Source organism: Macrotis lagotis, chromosome 2, assembly GCF_037893015.1.
Source record: "Macrotis lagotis isolate mMagLag1 chromosome 2, bilby.v1.9.chrom.fasta, whole genome shotgun sequence".
NCBI classification, from domain to species: Eukaryota; Metazoa; Chordata; class Mammalia; order Peramelemorphia; family Peramelidae; genus Macrotis; species Macrotis lagotis.
Window position 1 is genome coordinate 193285347 of NC_133659.1, and position 15864 is coordinate 193301210.

Sequence of the window (15864 nt, forward strand, 5' to 3'; positions counted from 1 at the left end):
TTTTTCCCCCCTCTAACTTTATTTTTCTTGAGGTTTCTCTATCTTCGGGGTGGGGTATGTTTACTTTTACAAGAAGACTATTGTAGTAATGTGAAAAGATAAATTTTTAAAATCAAATTAACCAATGGTTTATCAATTTTATTGGGTTTTTTCATAAACCAATTCCCAGTTTTATTTATTAGTTTAATGGTTTTCTTACTTTCAATTCTATGCATCTTTCCTTAGATGTTTTTAGGATTTCCAATTTGGCATTTAATTAGAAATTTTAAATTTTTTCTTTTTCTAATTTAGCTTTTTAGTTGCATGCTGAATTTTTTGAAGAGCTTTTTTCTCTATTTTATTAATGTAAGTTTTTAAAAATATAATTTTTCCCTGAAGGATTGCTTTGGCTTTATCCCATAAATTTTGACATGTTGTCTCATTTGGTATGTTACTATTCTCTTTAATGAAATTGACTGTCTCTATGATTTGTTTTTTGATCCACTCATTCTTTAGTATGAGATTATTTAGTTTCCAATTAATTTTCAATCTAAATTTCCATAACCCTTTATTACATATAATTTTATTGTATTATGATCTGAAAAGAATGAATTTAATATTTCTGCTTTTCTTCATTTGATTGTGTTTTTTTTTAATGCCCTAATACATGGTCAGTTTTTGTGTAGGTATCATGTACCACTGAGGAAAAGGTATAATCCTTTTCATCTTTATTCAATTTTCTCCAGAGGTCTACCATTTCTAACTGTTCTAAATTTTTATTCATCTTCTTAACTCCTTTCTTCTTTATTTTTGTAGTTAGATTTATCTATTTATAAAAAAAAGAAAGTTACATTCCTTCACTAGTATATTTTTACTGTCAATTTCCTCCTATGATTCCATTTAACTTTTTTTAAGAATGTGAAATGGCTATGCCATTTGTTGCATATATATTTAGGACTGGTTTTATTTCATTGTTTACAATACATTTTAGTAAATGTACCTTCCCTGCTTATCTCTTAATTGGGTCTATTTTGCTTTTCTTTTGTCTGAGATTGTGATTTTTATCCCTTTTTTTAAATCTTCAACTGAAGCATAACAGATTTTGCTCTGGCCTCTTACTTTCACTGTGTGTCTCTCTGTTTCAGGTATGTTTATTGTATACAACATATTATTGGATTCTAATTTTTAAGCCATTCTTCTATGCATTTCTTTTTTATGGATCAATTGATTCCATTCACGTTCACAATTATGATTACTGTATATTTCCTTGCATCCTATTTTTTTACCTTGTTTATCCTTCTCCCTCTTTTTTGGTCAACCCTGTCCCTCCTTAAGTCTGCTTTGCTTCTGACCACTGACTCCCTTAATGTACTCTTCCTTTTATCAGTCCTACCCCCTCCTCTCTTTCCTTTTACTCTTCTACTTCTCTGTAGGGAAAAATATATTTCTATGCTTAAATAAATGTCTATATTATTTCTTCTCTGAGTCAATTCTAATGAGAATAAGGGTTTACTTCCATCTTCCACTCTACTTTCTTCCTTTCATACTTCTTCCATATTAGATAATTATCCCAATCCTTCCTCTCCCTTCCCACTTCTCCCAGTGCATTTCTCTTGAGCACCCATTGATTTTATTTTTTCAATCATTCTATCATCATCAATTCATATTTAAGCCCTGTCTATGTATACTCTGCCACAAAGAAAGTTTTTAGGAATTATAATTATCATCTTCTCACATAAGAATATAAACAATTTAATCTTATTGAATTTCTTATGACTTTTCTTTCATATTTACCTTTTTATGCTTCTCTTGAGTCTTATATTTGACAGTCAATTTTTCTATTCAGCGCTACTCTTTTCACCAGAAATACCTTGAAGTCCTTTCTTTCATAATATATTCATTCCCTCCCCCTACCCCACCAAAAATTATATTCAGTTTTTCTGGGTAAACTAGTCTTGATTGTAATCCTAACTCCTTTTCCATGTCCTCTAATTGTTTTAATGTGAAAGTTACTAAATCTTGTGTGATCCTGACTGAATTATTTCTTTTTTATCTGCTTGCAATATTTTCTTCTTGACCAGAGGACTCTGGAATGTGGTTATAATATTCCTGAGAAGGGGCAGGTAGGTGACGTAGTGGATAAAGCACCAGCCTTGGAGTCAGGAGTACCTGGGTTCAAATATGGTCTCAGACACTTAATAATTACCTAGCCATGTGGCCTTGGGCAAGCCACTTAACCCCCTTTGCCTTGCAAAAACCTATAAAAAATTATTTTCTTCAGTATTTTTTTGTGTTGACTCTTTTCTCATGATCTTGCACCATTCTGATTTCTTTTCCCAATTTTTTCCTGACATTTCTTAATTGATTTTTAAACTCCTTTTTGAGCTCTTCCAGAAATTTTTATTGGACATTGTGTCTAATTCTTATTTTTTTCTTTGAGGCTTCTCTTATAGCTGTTTTGACATCTTTGTTTTCTTTGGAAGTTTTTGTCTTGTTCTTCCCTGCCATTGTAGTAAATCTTTATGGTCTGGTTCTTTTTTTGTAGTCATTTGCTCATCTTTTCCAGGAATGAAAGAAGCACTGTCTCAAGCTTCAGCTTTTTTCAGAATTAGTTCTGGGGATCTCTGACTTTTCAGTACTTCCAAGGTGGTATGATTGAAGGAGAGGTGTAGGTCCTGATTTCCTTGTCTGTTCTCTAGACTTTACCCAGGAAGGGACTTCGTTCCCTTGTAGTCACAAGTGTTAGTAGTTCTTTTGAACCTGTAACCAGGTCCCCTGCTGAATTGCCTTAGAACTGAGAATTCTTTTGTAGTCACATGTATAAGTAATGCTCTTCTATTTGGAACTGTGACTCAGAACTGTTTATGGGCAATGCATCAGGGTCCTGAACTCAGCATCAGCAATGGGTCCCCTCTACGCTCTGACTAGTTGTTTGACTTTTTTTTTACCATCAGTTGGCTGAGAACTCTTCACTCTATTGATGATGCTAATGCAACTAACTCCAAGACCAAACTACAGCCTACACTGCACTCCAGACCAAATACTGCCAACTCCCTAAGCTGTTTTAGGCTGGAATATCATTTCACCCAAACTTTTGGGGGTTCTGCCACTCCAGAATTTGATTTGAGGCATTATTTTGAAGTAGTTTGGATGGAAAATTGGGAGAGTTTGTGTTAGTTCTTGGTCCAACTCCACCATCTTGATTCTCCTGCTGATCATTAGTTCTTTTTTTAAAAAAATTATTTAAGGCAATAGGGTTAAAAGTGACTTGCCCAAGGTCACACGGCTAGGCAATTATTAAGTGAGGCTGGATTTGAACTCAGGTCCTCCTGACTCCAGGGCCCTATCCACTGTGCTACTTAGCTGCTCCTGATCATTAGTTCTAAATGGGGAAAGAAAGACCCAATCTTTAAATCCAAGACTTGATTTCCTCCACACCAAATACTAGTTCCACAATGAACACACAGATCAAATAATAATGCAACACATTTATCCAAGTTGATAAAAAACCAAAAATCATAGAAAGTATACATAAGAAAATACACCATAAAGAATGAAATATATAAAGTACATAAACCTAGAGAGATCTATCCAGATCTTACTCAAAAGAAGATACTCCCCTAAAGTCACTAGTGTAGCTAGCTGGGGAGAAGAGCATGATAAAGGCAGATGGCTTCTATCATGTTAGCTTGTTTCCCAAATTTTTTTCTCCCTTCATCCACTTGGCTTTCTTATCTCCTGAAGCTAGAAGTCAGAAACTCCTGAAATGTGCTTCAAAACTCAAAGAGAGTTCAAAGGGAGCAGAACTCTCCTCTCTCCCTCTCTTGCCTACTCTACCCTACCTCTTGCACCCCTCATAAAAGCAAAGATCATTGTTCCCCACAACTCAGGGGAACCAATGCCACTAATGTTATATATAGATATATCTATCAATCAATCAATCAATCAATCAATCTATCTATCTATATATCTATATAGGTATATCTATAGATAAATAGATGATAGATATAGATATGTCAAAGGATCTGTAATGTCATAAAAAAGCACACAGTCCCCATCCTATTAGGTTTATTTTGCAATCTGTTCATGCCTTTTCATGTTGTTCAACTCTTTTCCATGTCCTAGATTCAGCAGGTTCTGCATTGGATAGAACAGTGAGCCTGAAATCAGAAAGACCTGAGCTCAAATCTGACCCCTGACATTTTCTAGTCCTCTGATCCATAGCAAGTCACTTAACTTCTTTTCCTTCAGTTTTCTCAACAGTAATATGAGGTTTGTTTGTGAAAAAGCACTTAAAAATATTGCTTGGTACATTGTTGTTCAGTCCTTTTTAGTTGTGTTTGACTCTTCATGACCCCATTTGAGGTTTTCTTGGCGGAGATCCTGAAGTGTTTTGCCATTTCCTTCTCCAATTCATTTTACAGATGAGGTAACTGAGGTAAACAGGGTTAAGTGACTTGCCCAGGTTCATAGATAATAAATTCTGAGGATGGATTTGAGCTACAGGTCTATTTGGCTCCAGTACCAGTGCTCTATCCACTGCACTATCCTAGACAGGAGTATTATACACTTTCTTTTTTTTTTTTTGTATTATACACTTTCAACTGGAGCACAGCAAAAATATTTTTTGTTTTTGTTTTTTCAGCTAAAGCAATGGTTCTTACCTTAAAGCTAGGGAAAAAATCCTTCCTTTGAACTCACTCATATCCCAAGTTGTGGGATTGTTAAAATCACTTCTAGACAAGAAATGAGGGCATTGGTTTTGCTCTGTAATTCTTCCTTATCAAAAACTTTTTACTTCTGTGACTCCATGTTTCCTTAAGGTGATGAGTATTTTTTACCACCCATGCTCCTTTGGAAATCTTATGTAGATGAGAGGCTAGAGAAAATTGAGATGTAGTCTATGTCCTGGAGGCAGTTCATTGTCTTCTTGATTTCTTCCTAAGCAATTAAGATGTTCAACCTTATACAGCATTTGGGGAATGTCCATTTTTTTAAATCTGAAAACTTTCTTCTTTATCTTTTGATCTCTCTATAGATCTATAGTTTTCGGGTTTTTTTTTTTGCTAAAATATCCCTAAGTCCCTCCCATTCCATAAAGATAAGGAAACTAAAGTCCCAAAGGACATCAACATTCTGATATTCACTCAGGCTCACAATCTTTTTTTTTTTGCCTTTAATCCTTAACTTTAATTAAAAAAAAAGAAATCTTTAAAAGTAGTCTTCCATTTCTCTTCTATCTTCATTTTTTCTCTCTCCCTACATTTTAATTTTTTGTTTTATTTTTTCCAATTACATGCAAAAATAATTTTCAATATTCATCCTTTTGCAAGCTTTTGAGATTTCACATTTTTCTACCACACACCCTCCCTTCCCTTCCCAATGCTCCCATGACAGGGAGCAATCCAGTACAGGTTGTACATGTATAGTTGTGTTGAACATATCATCATATTAGCCATGCTGTGAAATAAGAACCAGAACTAAGGGGGGAAAGAATGAGGAAGAAAGAAAAAATATAAAAGAAGTTTAAAAAAGTGAATATAGGTTCAGTCGGCTCCAGGCGGTGGCGGCGGCGGAGCAGCGGCTCCCTTCCTCTCCTGTGGCCCTCGTTCCACCCTCACCCTCCCTCCCTCGCTCGCTCCCTCCCGGTGGCTGTCTCGGACGGGGTGATCAAGGTGTTCAACATGAAGGTGCGCAAGTCGTCGACCCCCGAGGAGGTGAAGAAGCGCAAGAAGGCGGTGCTGTTCTGCCTGAGCGAGGACAAGAAGAACATCGTGCTGCAGGAGGGCAAGGAGATCCTGGTGGGCGACGTGGGCCAGACCGTGGGCGACCCCTACACCACCCACCTTCGTCAAGATGCTGCCGGACAAGGACTTGCCGCTACGCCCTCTACGACACCACCTACGAGACCAAGGAGAGCAAGAAGGAGGACCTGGTTTTCATCTTCTGCGCTCCCGAGTGTGCCCCCATCAAGAGCAAAATGATGTACGCGAGCTCCAAGGACGCCATCAAGAAGAAACTGACAGGAATCAAACACGAGTTACAAGCCAACTGTTAAGAGGAGGTGAAGGATCGCTGACCCTGGCCGAGAAGCTGGGGGGCAATGCCGTGATCTCCTTGGAGGGGAAGCCCTTGTGAGTCTCCCACCTCCGGCTCTCCTGCTGGGGCCCCGAGGCCGCCCGAGCCCGGTGGGGGAGCAGGCTGCCCCCGGCCTGCCAGACCCGAGGGGCTGGGGGGGATCCTTGCAGGGGCAGGGCAAATCCCTTCACCCGTTTGCCAAACCGCCCCGACCCCTGACCTCCCCCACTTCACCCGATGGCCCTGGCCTTCCCAAACCGTATTGGTTCTTCTCATTCCTCATGAGTTGTAGCAGACCAAGCACCTCCCGGACTCCCAGATGGGGGGAAGGCCAGTATTCTCCAGTATTTTTTTTAACTGACATCCCCAGGTTTTTCCCCTTCCCCGGTGCTGCCAACTTCTAACCGCAATAGTGGCTTTGTGCTTGTTGTTAGTTTTGTGTATAAATGGAATGTTGTGGAGACCCCCCTCCTCCCCTACACAGCCGGCTCTCCTCACCACCACCCCACCCCACCCCCAAGTAACTCATGTGGCCAGTAAAAGGAAAGTTACAGCACCAGTAAAAAAGAAAGTTCAATTTTTAAAAAAGGACAAATAAAATAAAAGGTGAGCTGCAACAACAACAAAAAAAAGTGAATATAGTATACTTTGCTCTACATTCAGACTCCACAGTTCTCTTTCTGGTCATAGATGGCATTCTCCATAACAGGTCTTCTTGAATTGTCCTTGATTACAGAACTGCTGAGAGGAGTTGCAGCCATCATAGTTGCTCATCTCACAATGTTGCTGTTAATGTGTACAGTGTTCTCCTGGTTCTGCCTACTTCACTCAGTATGCAAGTCTTCCCAGAATTTTTTGAAGTCCAGCTGTCCATGATTTCTTTCAGAACAATAGTACTCCATCACATTTATATATTATAATTTGTTTAGCCATTTTTCCAATTTCCAATTCTTTGCCCCTACAAAAAGAACTGCTACAAATATTTTTGTACATGTGGGTCTTTTCCCCTTTCTTGTAATCTCTTTGAGGTATAGACTTAGTAGTGGGGTTGCTGGATCAAAGGGTATGCCTTTTTGGCATGTTTATTGACCTTTTTGGATTTTATTGCCCTTTTGGAATAGTTCCAAATTGTTCTCCAGAATGGTTAGAAAAGTTCACAATTGCAACAATAGTACATCAGTGTCCCAGTTTTCCTTCATCCTCTCTAATATTAATCAATTTTCTTTTTTTTATGATTTTATTCAACCTAGGCTCATAATCTTTGAGTCATTTTTGCCTCTTATCTTTCTCTTCTCCCTTTCCCATATCCAATCAGTGTTTTGGTGCTGTCAGGTCTACCCCTGAAATAACTCTCAAATCCATCCTGTCATTTCCATTCCTATTTAACCATCTTAGTTTAGGATTTCAACTCCTCTTGCTTAGCATATTATAATAACCTATTAAATTATCTGCCTACCTACCATCTAATCTGTCCTTACAAGTGTTCCCTGTATAATTTTCTCTTTTCAACTCAGAAACTTTCAATAAAAGTTTTGGGTGCCTTTCATTGCCTAAAATAGTTAACATTTCTATCCCTCCCATCCCACTGCTTCCTAATCTGGCATTTGGGGATAAAATCCAACAGACCTTTTCAGCCTTATTTCATACTATCTCTCCATTCATGTACTCTACACTGAAGATAAAGTGAACCATGAACCGTTCCTGCTTCTTGTTCTGACCTCATCCTTCTCTCCTATTCTTTTCTTGCCTTCTCCAGGTCTCTTCTTACACTCTCTTTCATGTCTGCAATGAATTCCTCTCCATTTCTACCTGACGAGTCCCTCCTGTCTTCCAGGAATCTTCTCAGGCACCATCTCTTCCATAAGGCTTCCCTTTTCTCTAAGTTGAAGGTAATTTCTTCCTCCTTCAGTTTCTCATAGCATTTTGCCTAGAAATCTCCTTTACTCTTGTCACATTCCCTTTAGATTCATAATTATTTCTCCCTGTTAAGAAAGGAAACACTTCCTCCTTTCATTATTGCCTACAAACATATCAATGATTCACCCTCCCCACCCCCACTCTCCATGTAACCTTCTCCCCACCTCCTATCCCCATACCCAAATTCAAAGTCCTTTTGAATCTCAACCAAAACCCTATACTCTTTTTCCTCTATAGTAATGACAGGGAATTTAGAAACTTAGTATTTAAGCATAATACAGAATTTTACATTTAATATAGGACCCTATCATCTCAGTACCAGATGTTTGTATTTCTTCCTGCAAGGACAGTAAGATCTAGTACAGTATCTCTTTTGATCTTAGTGCACAAGTTGGGATGCAGTAGTCTCCACACTTGTTTTAGCAATTCATTCTCCTTCAAACTAAACTACTTTTATACAGCTGCTGGGACTCCAAGCTTCACAGGGATACTTTCTCTTTCTTTTCCATACAAAGTAATTTTTCCTTCCATTCTATACCAAAATCTGTGGTGTTTAAGGGGTGGAGGAGGGAGGAGTCTTGGAAGATGAGCAGGATTTTTATATTCCTTGACATGGTAAGGACATTCCAGATTGAAGGGGAATGGATTGAGCAAAAGTATGGGGAGCACAGGATATGTTCAAAGAATGAGAAATTCTATGGACAATCAGAGAAGTGCTTGAGCCTAAGTGTCCTTCAGTACCACACCATCTAACTATAAGTTGAACTAGGTCTGAAGAACCCACAGTACTTGTTCTGATGTCTCTGTCTCCTCTTCTCTGTTTCCAAGGCCTACAGTTTGATGGCACAGAAGTACCATTGTACAAGGTCAGTATCATTATCCCTCCCCACATCCTATAGCACCAAACCCTTTCATCTCTTTGTCCCTTGTCTTCATCTCATGTTCTTTTTTATTATCTTCTCACTATCTCAGGGCTAAAGAAAGCCAAATTACAAGTTGTCTACTCAGATATGAACCAAGTGGCCTTCAGGATTCAGAAGACATTATGTATCTATATTTCCAGGTCCACGCCTTCAGATCCCATTACAAGAATATCCTGGGGATTTGCCCATCTCTTTGAAAGGAGGTTATACAATAATCAAATTCACTGTTGGTTTATCTCACCCCCAGGTTACCTTGAAGGCCTTATTAGGGACCCTAAATACTCTTGCTGACACCAAAGATGAGGAGGTGCTGGGTAGAGGACAGAAGCAGCTGACTATATTGACAGTTTCCCAAAATCACCTGAATTTCATCCTGAAGCATGTGACATATACCAGCACTATCTACCAGTCAGGAGCTGTGGACATTGGTGAGAACCCATCATTTGATCCCAGGACTCTTCAGAAAAGAAAAGCCACCATTAGGACTCTCTCAAAGACTCTCCTTGAGGAAATATGTAGGCAGAGAGAGGGAATGATTTTTCTTTGGCTAGCAAGACATGTTCCACCTGTTGTACAGGTGGCTTTTCCCACTTTATGCTGTCCACAAGGCACAGTGCTCACAAGTCAAACTCTAGAGAGAAGGAAGAATGATATCTCCTAATACCTGCTGAAGGGGAAGGAGAGCTTTCTTACATCATCTTTTTTGCCATGAGATGAATTCTGTCATGATCTGTATACGGAATGAAACAGAGACCTATAAGGTTAAGCCATCCTCTCAAGATCATAAGACAAACTGCTGGCAAAATGAAGTCAGGAGTCTTGAATCTCAAACATGGGCTCATTCTTCATATCTTTTCTTCCCTTATCAATCAGACTTCCCTGAGATAGAGTAGGATGCTGCTCCCCAAGGCTAAAGAAAGGGATCTTACACTGACCTCCTCTTTCTCCTTTCAGTGAGTATTGAGTTTGGGAGCTCAGTGGCTAAGTTTCCTGTGAAAATCAACCAGCCCCGCATCCCCAAGTTATTTGACCCTGGACCAGGTAAGTCCTATGTCCATTTAACTCCTTGGAGATATGTAGAATGGCACCCCAGAAATGGTGTGGAAATATTCTAGATCATGTAGTTTAAATATCTAAACTCATTTACAGGTTGCTACTCATCTTCAGTTTTATTATTTCATGTATTATTTATTGATCTATTAATCTACTCTGCTAGATAGTGGAGATTACAAAAGCAAAAAAGTACCAAGGAGCTTACAGTCAACATAGGATATGAATAAAGGGGAATAAAGGTAACACAGGAGAGCTAAACAAAGTGCTGTAGGTCTGTTTGAAGAAAAAAAAATAACATATGGGCCAGTCAAGCAAAGTCCCTAGAATGAGGTGTCATTTGACTGAATTTTGAAAAATTATAAGGAAGAAATCTGAAGGACAGAAGTTAGAAAGAGAGCATTCCAAGAACACTTAGTAGTCCATCTTAGAATAGAGTACATGAAGGGGAAAGGTTATAGAAGGGGAAAGATTATAGAAAAAGGGACCCAGGAAAGAGTATAAGATTGAAGGTTACCCAGTTTTTGGGGGGGAGGAAGAAGATGGATGGCTTAAGTAGACAGTGGAACTGGAGTCAAGAAAACCGGAGTCCAAAACCTAACTCAGAATTTTGCTAGCTCTTTGACCCTGGGTGAGTCAAAGAATTTCTGTGCTTTTATTTCCTTATCTGTAAAAATAAGAGTATATACTTCCTGCAGTTGTGGTGGGGATCAAATGAGTTAGCATGTGTGAAGTGATTATTGTTGTTTTTGTTGTTATTATTCAGCAAAGAAGAATGAGGAATGATCAGAAAGGCAAGGGGGCAATCAGCACAGAGCAGTTGCAAAAACCAAATGAAAAGTATCTATGAGATGGGGTAGTCAGATCAAGGAACATGAGAACCAAAAAAGGCCACCAAGAATTAAAAAGTTATAGGCTTTTCCAAATAGATAAATGGTCAAAGTAGAGAAAAAGCATTTCTCAAAAGACTTTTATATTGTTAAAAATCATGTAAAAGAATGCTGCCAATCACTTATAAGGAGAATTTCATATTAAAACCACTCTGGAATGTCACTTCACCACAGCAATTGGTATAAATGACAAAAGATAGGAATAGTCAGTATTGGAGGAGTTGTGGAAAGACAGGCACACAAATGCATTGATATGAGAACTGTGTTTTGATACAACTATCCTGGAAAGCAATCACTCCAGAATTTCATGGTTAGATATATTCTCCCAATAAGGTCATTGACAAAAAGTAAGGACCCAAATACACTAAATATTTATAACAATACCCTATGGTAGCAAAACTATAGCACATTCATGTAATGAATTATTACTGTGCCATTTGTGATGGAAAATGTCAACCACATACACAGATTAAACTATGGAGTCTAATTGCAGACCAAAGCATACTATTTTCACTTCTTAAAACTTGTTTTATGGGGTTTTTTTTCTTCCTCAAGCTTTTTTCTCTTTAGTTTGGATTCTTCTTTTACAACATTTCTAATACGGAAATATGTTAAATTGGATGTGTATAACCTAGATCAGATTACTTGCTCTCATAGGAAGGAAGGGAGGGAAATAGAAAAAATATGGAACTCAGAAACTTATAAAAAGATGAATATTGAAAACTATCTTTGCATATAATTGGGAAAAATAGCATTTAAAAAGTATAGACATACATAGAAAGGCATATGAACTGATTGGAAGCAGCAGAATTGTAATGATCAAACTTGGCCCCAAAGAAGAGATAAGAGAAGGTACCTCCTTCCCTTGCTGCTTTGCAGAAATGGGGACTCATGAATTTGGGGTCCTGCATAAGATGTCAGACTTTTTTTTGTATGTTGTTTGGTTTTGCAACTGTACTCCAATGATTCTGGAGGAGAGAGTGAAGTTGATGACTCTGCAGAACTATGCTCACTTAAATCCAATTCACTTGCAAGTCAAGACATCACCCTTTTGATGTCATTGATTCTTTTCTTTTTTCTTTTTTTGCAAGGCAATGGGGTTAAGTGACTTGCCCAAGGTCACACAGGTAGGAAATTGTTAAGTGTCTGAGGTCAGATTTGAACTTGAACTCAGTTTCTCCTGACTCCAGCGCCAGTGCTCTAGCCACTGCACCACCTAGCTGCCCCCATTGATTCTTTTCAAAAACAACAATCTGTGAACAGGAATATATGATCTCTAGGATTCCTTCTACCTCTAAATCCTCCCTTGAACTGATACTTTTTCCTCTGCCATCAAGGAGTTCACATTTCTGTGGGAGGGATTGTGTGAGCATTTAAGACACCAAATTCTAGTGCTTGGGGTAACCGGAGAGTTGTTAGTGTTATAATTAGAGAAACCCTCTAGATATTCTATGAGAAATTGTACTACTACTCTGGCAGTATTAACTATAGCAGTTTAAGTTCTAGCAAGACCTATTGCCTCAATCTTGACATTTGGGTTGCTCAAAACAGGGACATGCAATAAAGAGACTGCAAGTGAGACAGAACTGAGCCTCATCTCTAATGGCAAAATTTTGAAGGAATATACCTCATACCCACCCCTACATCCTTGAAAGAATGTATATCTCTCATATACAGGCTAGGTCAGGACTTTATCACCTCTCATTCAGACTATATATAATACAATGGTACTATATCAGAGCTTATCCCCATCTCATCCATTCATTTGCCACACCAATGCTGGTGTCCCCATTATCCTTAGGATATAGAAACTCATTTGTTTGCCCTTTCTGCAACCTGATCCTTCCCTATTGAAATAGATGTTTGAGAACTGACTGACATTCTGGTATTTGTACTTCTGAGAAACAATGTGAGTTTTTGTTGTTTGTCCTTCAAAGAGGATCAGTGATATCATAGATCCAGAGAAGTTCACCTGTGTTGTATGTCAATTTCATGATGGTGTGCTTGTTCAGGTTAATAGAAATGCTCTCCCTCTTTCCCAGTCACCAGTGGAGTGAAACAAACCTGTGGGCTTGCTCTCATTTTTAACAAGATATTTTCAACCATGTTGGCAAACACTTTCAATGAGGATGAACATGGTAGGTCAGCTCCCACACTGAACTTGAAAAGGCCACAAGCCATGACAAAAGTGGAGGGAGTACTGATGTATGATTTTTCTTAGAAGATTGTGCATTCAAAACAGTCTCTAAAACTGAGATGCTGCAAAGTATGAACTTATTCTCTGCTACTTGTGCTAATTTTGGCCTAACAGTTAATACCAAGAAAACACAGATATTCCATCAGGCAGCACCACACCATCCATATAGGTAACCCTCAGTTACAAGAAGTTTTGAATTAACATGGCAGTTTACTTCCAGGGAGGGACCTACACATAAGAGGCTCCAAAGGAAGCTATGGGAGAGAAAAGGTATTTGATTGACTACCAAATTGAAGAGCTGTTGTGCTAATCTTGGTAGATACCAATATCATGCCAGGAAAGCTTTAATTCCATTTAAATTATCTTATGAAGATTCTGAAAAATCACCTGGAAGGATAAGTTACCAGACACTTAGGTCTTTTCTCAAGCTAAACTGCTAAGCATTCAAATTCTACTACAGAGAGCACAACGGATGGACTGTCCACTTTATTCAAATACCAAATATGCTTTTACCTAAAATACTATTTTATGAAGTACTCACATGATTGTCAGGAAAAGTGATACAAGGATACTCTCAAGGTGTCTCTTAAGAACTTTGGAATTGATTGCCTGACAAGAGAGATTACTAGCATGATATGCCCTCATCAGAGATGCTATGCTCTATTAGCAAAAAATCTCAAAAGAAACATAAGATAAACAAATTTAGAGAATCCACCCCAAATGTTTAAATGAACTCTTTGTGCCCAACCTGTGGTGAAGCATTCCCCTCTGAGATACTTTCCATCTACTCTGCATTTATCTTAAATGTACCAATTTATGTTCAAGTCACCTCCCTCATTAGGATGTAAGCTTTTTGAGAACAGGGGCTAGGTTTTATTTCTATTTGTAACTCCAGCACTTAAGAAAGTGCCTAGAATTTACTAATTGCTCAGCAAATCTTTGTTGATTGATTGAGGTCCAGTCAAGGGTGCAAGAATATTGATAGATTATTCTGGGGGGTTCCAGGAAGTGTTCTTGAACTGATCATATGATCTTTCCCCAATTTATTCAATTAAGAAAGCAGTGTTTTGCTTTCTTTTTCCTGGGTATCTTAATAGCAACACTTGACCTCCTTCATTCATTCATTTATTCATTTTTAAAGCATTATTGATGTATTTCATTTTCAGATCATAGCATTTTTAATATACTCATCACCACAGGGAATATTAATCAAAACCAGCAGTACAACCAAAAGGTCTTACTCATCCAGTCCAACCTTCACTTAGCAATTGACTGAATCTTCCTAATGACTCCCTATTTATCTCCAGAATCAAAAGTAAAATCTTCTGTTTGTTTTTTTTTTAAAGTTTTTGCTAGGCAATGGGGTTAAGTGGCTTGCCCAAGGCCACACAGCTAGGTAATTATTAAGTGTCTGAGGCTGGATTTGAACTCAGGTACTCCTGACTCCAAGGCTAGTGCTCTATCTACTGCTCCACCTAGCCGCCCCTTCTGTTTGGTTTTTAAAAACACATCATAACTCAACTGTTTCCTATCTTTCTGTCTTCTTACACCTTACCTGACTGTATAGATTCTGCTGTCTAGTGACACTGACTTTGATGGTTCTCAAACCCCACACTCCATCTCTGGACTCCAAGCATTTTCTTTCTTTCTTTTTTTTTGCAAAGTTATGGGGTTTAGTGACTTGCCCAGGGTCACACAGGCAATTATTAAGTGTCTGAGGCCAGATTTGAACTCAGGTCCTCCTGACTCCAGGGCCGGTGCTCTAACCACAGTACTACCTAACTGCCCCTACTCCCAGCATTTTCATTGACTGTACATCCCTGAAACTCTCCCCCTCCTCAGCTCTACCTCCTGGCTTCCTTCAAACATCATCTAAAGGGTGATCTTCTTCAGAAAGTTTTCATCTTAGTGCTTTTGCTCTGTGAATGTCCTTAATTGGACACATGCTTAGTCCATTCTGTTTCATGAAACTGAAGCATCAATTGTGTCCTTTGAAATCAGCAACTTTGGGGTGGCTAGGTGGCACAGTGGATGGAGCAGCAGCCCTGGAGTCAGAAGAACCTGAGTTCAAATCTGGCCTCAGACACTTAATAATTGCCTAGCTCTGTGACTCTGGGCAAGTCACTTAACCCCACTGCCTTGAAAACAAACAAACAAAAAGAAATCAGCAACTTCTTTTTTCATCAGCAATTTTTCTTTGCCTCCTGATGAACCATCTTTGTGGACACAGGAATTCCAATGGCCCTCTGCTCTTCAATTCATCTCTTCAATTCCTTCTCTAAATCAGATCATTTTGCAGACTTACCTCTCATGGTCTTCTTTTGCCATGGCATTTTCAGTAGAGTTTTTTCTTCCTGGAGTCAGTCTCAGATTGTTTTTTCAGTTAGAGGAGGATCTAACTGATATTCAGCAGCATGATTTCTATTCACTTTTGCAAACTGGATCACTTTGAACTTGAATTCAGCACTGTAGAAAATGTTTTCTGAGCCATTGTTGGGAAGAACATGGTAAAAACATAACCTAATATACTAATAACAAATGTAAAACAATGAGCATAAATACAACAAGCATAACAAAGCAGAGATGCAAATAAAATATCTACAACAATGGGTGGAAAAACAAGTATGAAAGGACTTCTGGAGCTTTTCCCTACCAAAGATAAGCCTCTATTATGACATCCAAGCTATAGATACCAACAAGAAAAGGGGAGGATTCAAAGAAGTTTTTAATTGTAGACATCATGGAGGATCTTCAGTGAAGGTCTATTTCTTTGGGGGTAAAGGAGAAGTAAAGTTCAGGAGTCAGGAGAGCTGGAAAGCCAGCAGGAGGC

At 38.6% G+C, this 15864-nt stretch overlaps 1 protein-coding gene and 1 pseudogene across 2 annotated transcripts in view; both read left to right on the plus strand.

Annotated features, from left to right (window-relative positions):
* Nucleotides 1-15864, plus strand: part of LOC141513908 (beta-1,4 N-acetylgalactosaminyltransferase 2-like) — a 78283-nt gene that overhangs the window by 25334 nt on the left and 37085 nt on the right. For both annotated transcript variants that reach the window (XM_074224210.1, XM_074224211.1), the window contains 3 exons: nucleotides 8803-8840; nucleotides 9145-9325; nucleotides 9852-9938. In XM_074224210.1, the coding sequence (XP_074080311.1) occupies nucleotides 8803-8840; nucleotides 9145-9325; nucleotides 9852-9938 (306 nt within the window). The remainder of the gene's footprint in view (nucleotides 1-8802; nucleotides 8841-9144; nucleotides 9326-9851; nucleotides 9939-15864) is intronic.
* Nucleotides 5634-6127, plus strand: LOC141511374 (cofilin-1 pseudogene; annotated as a pseudogene).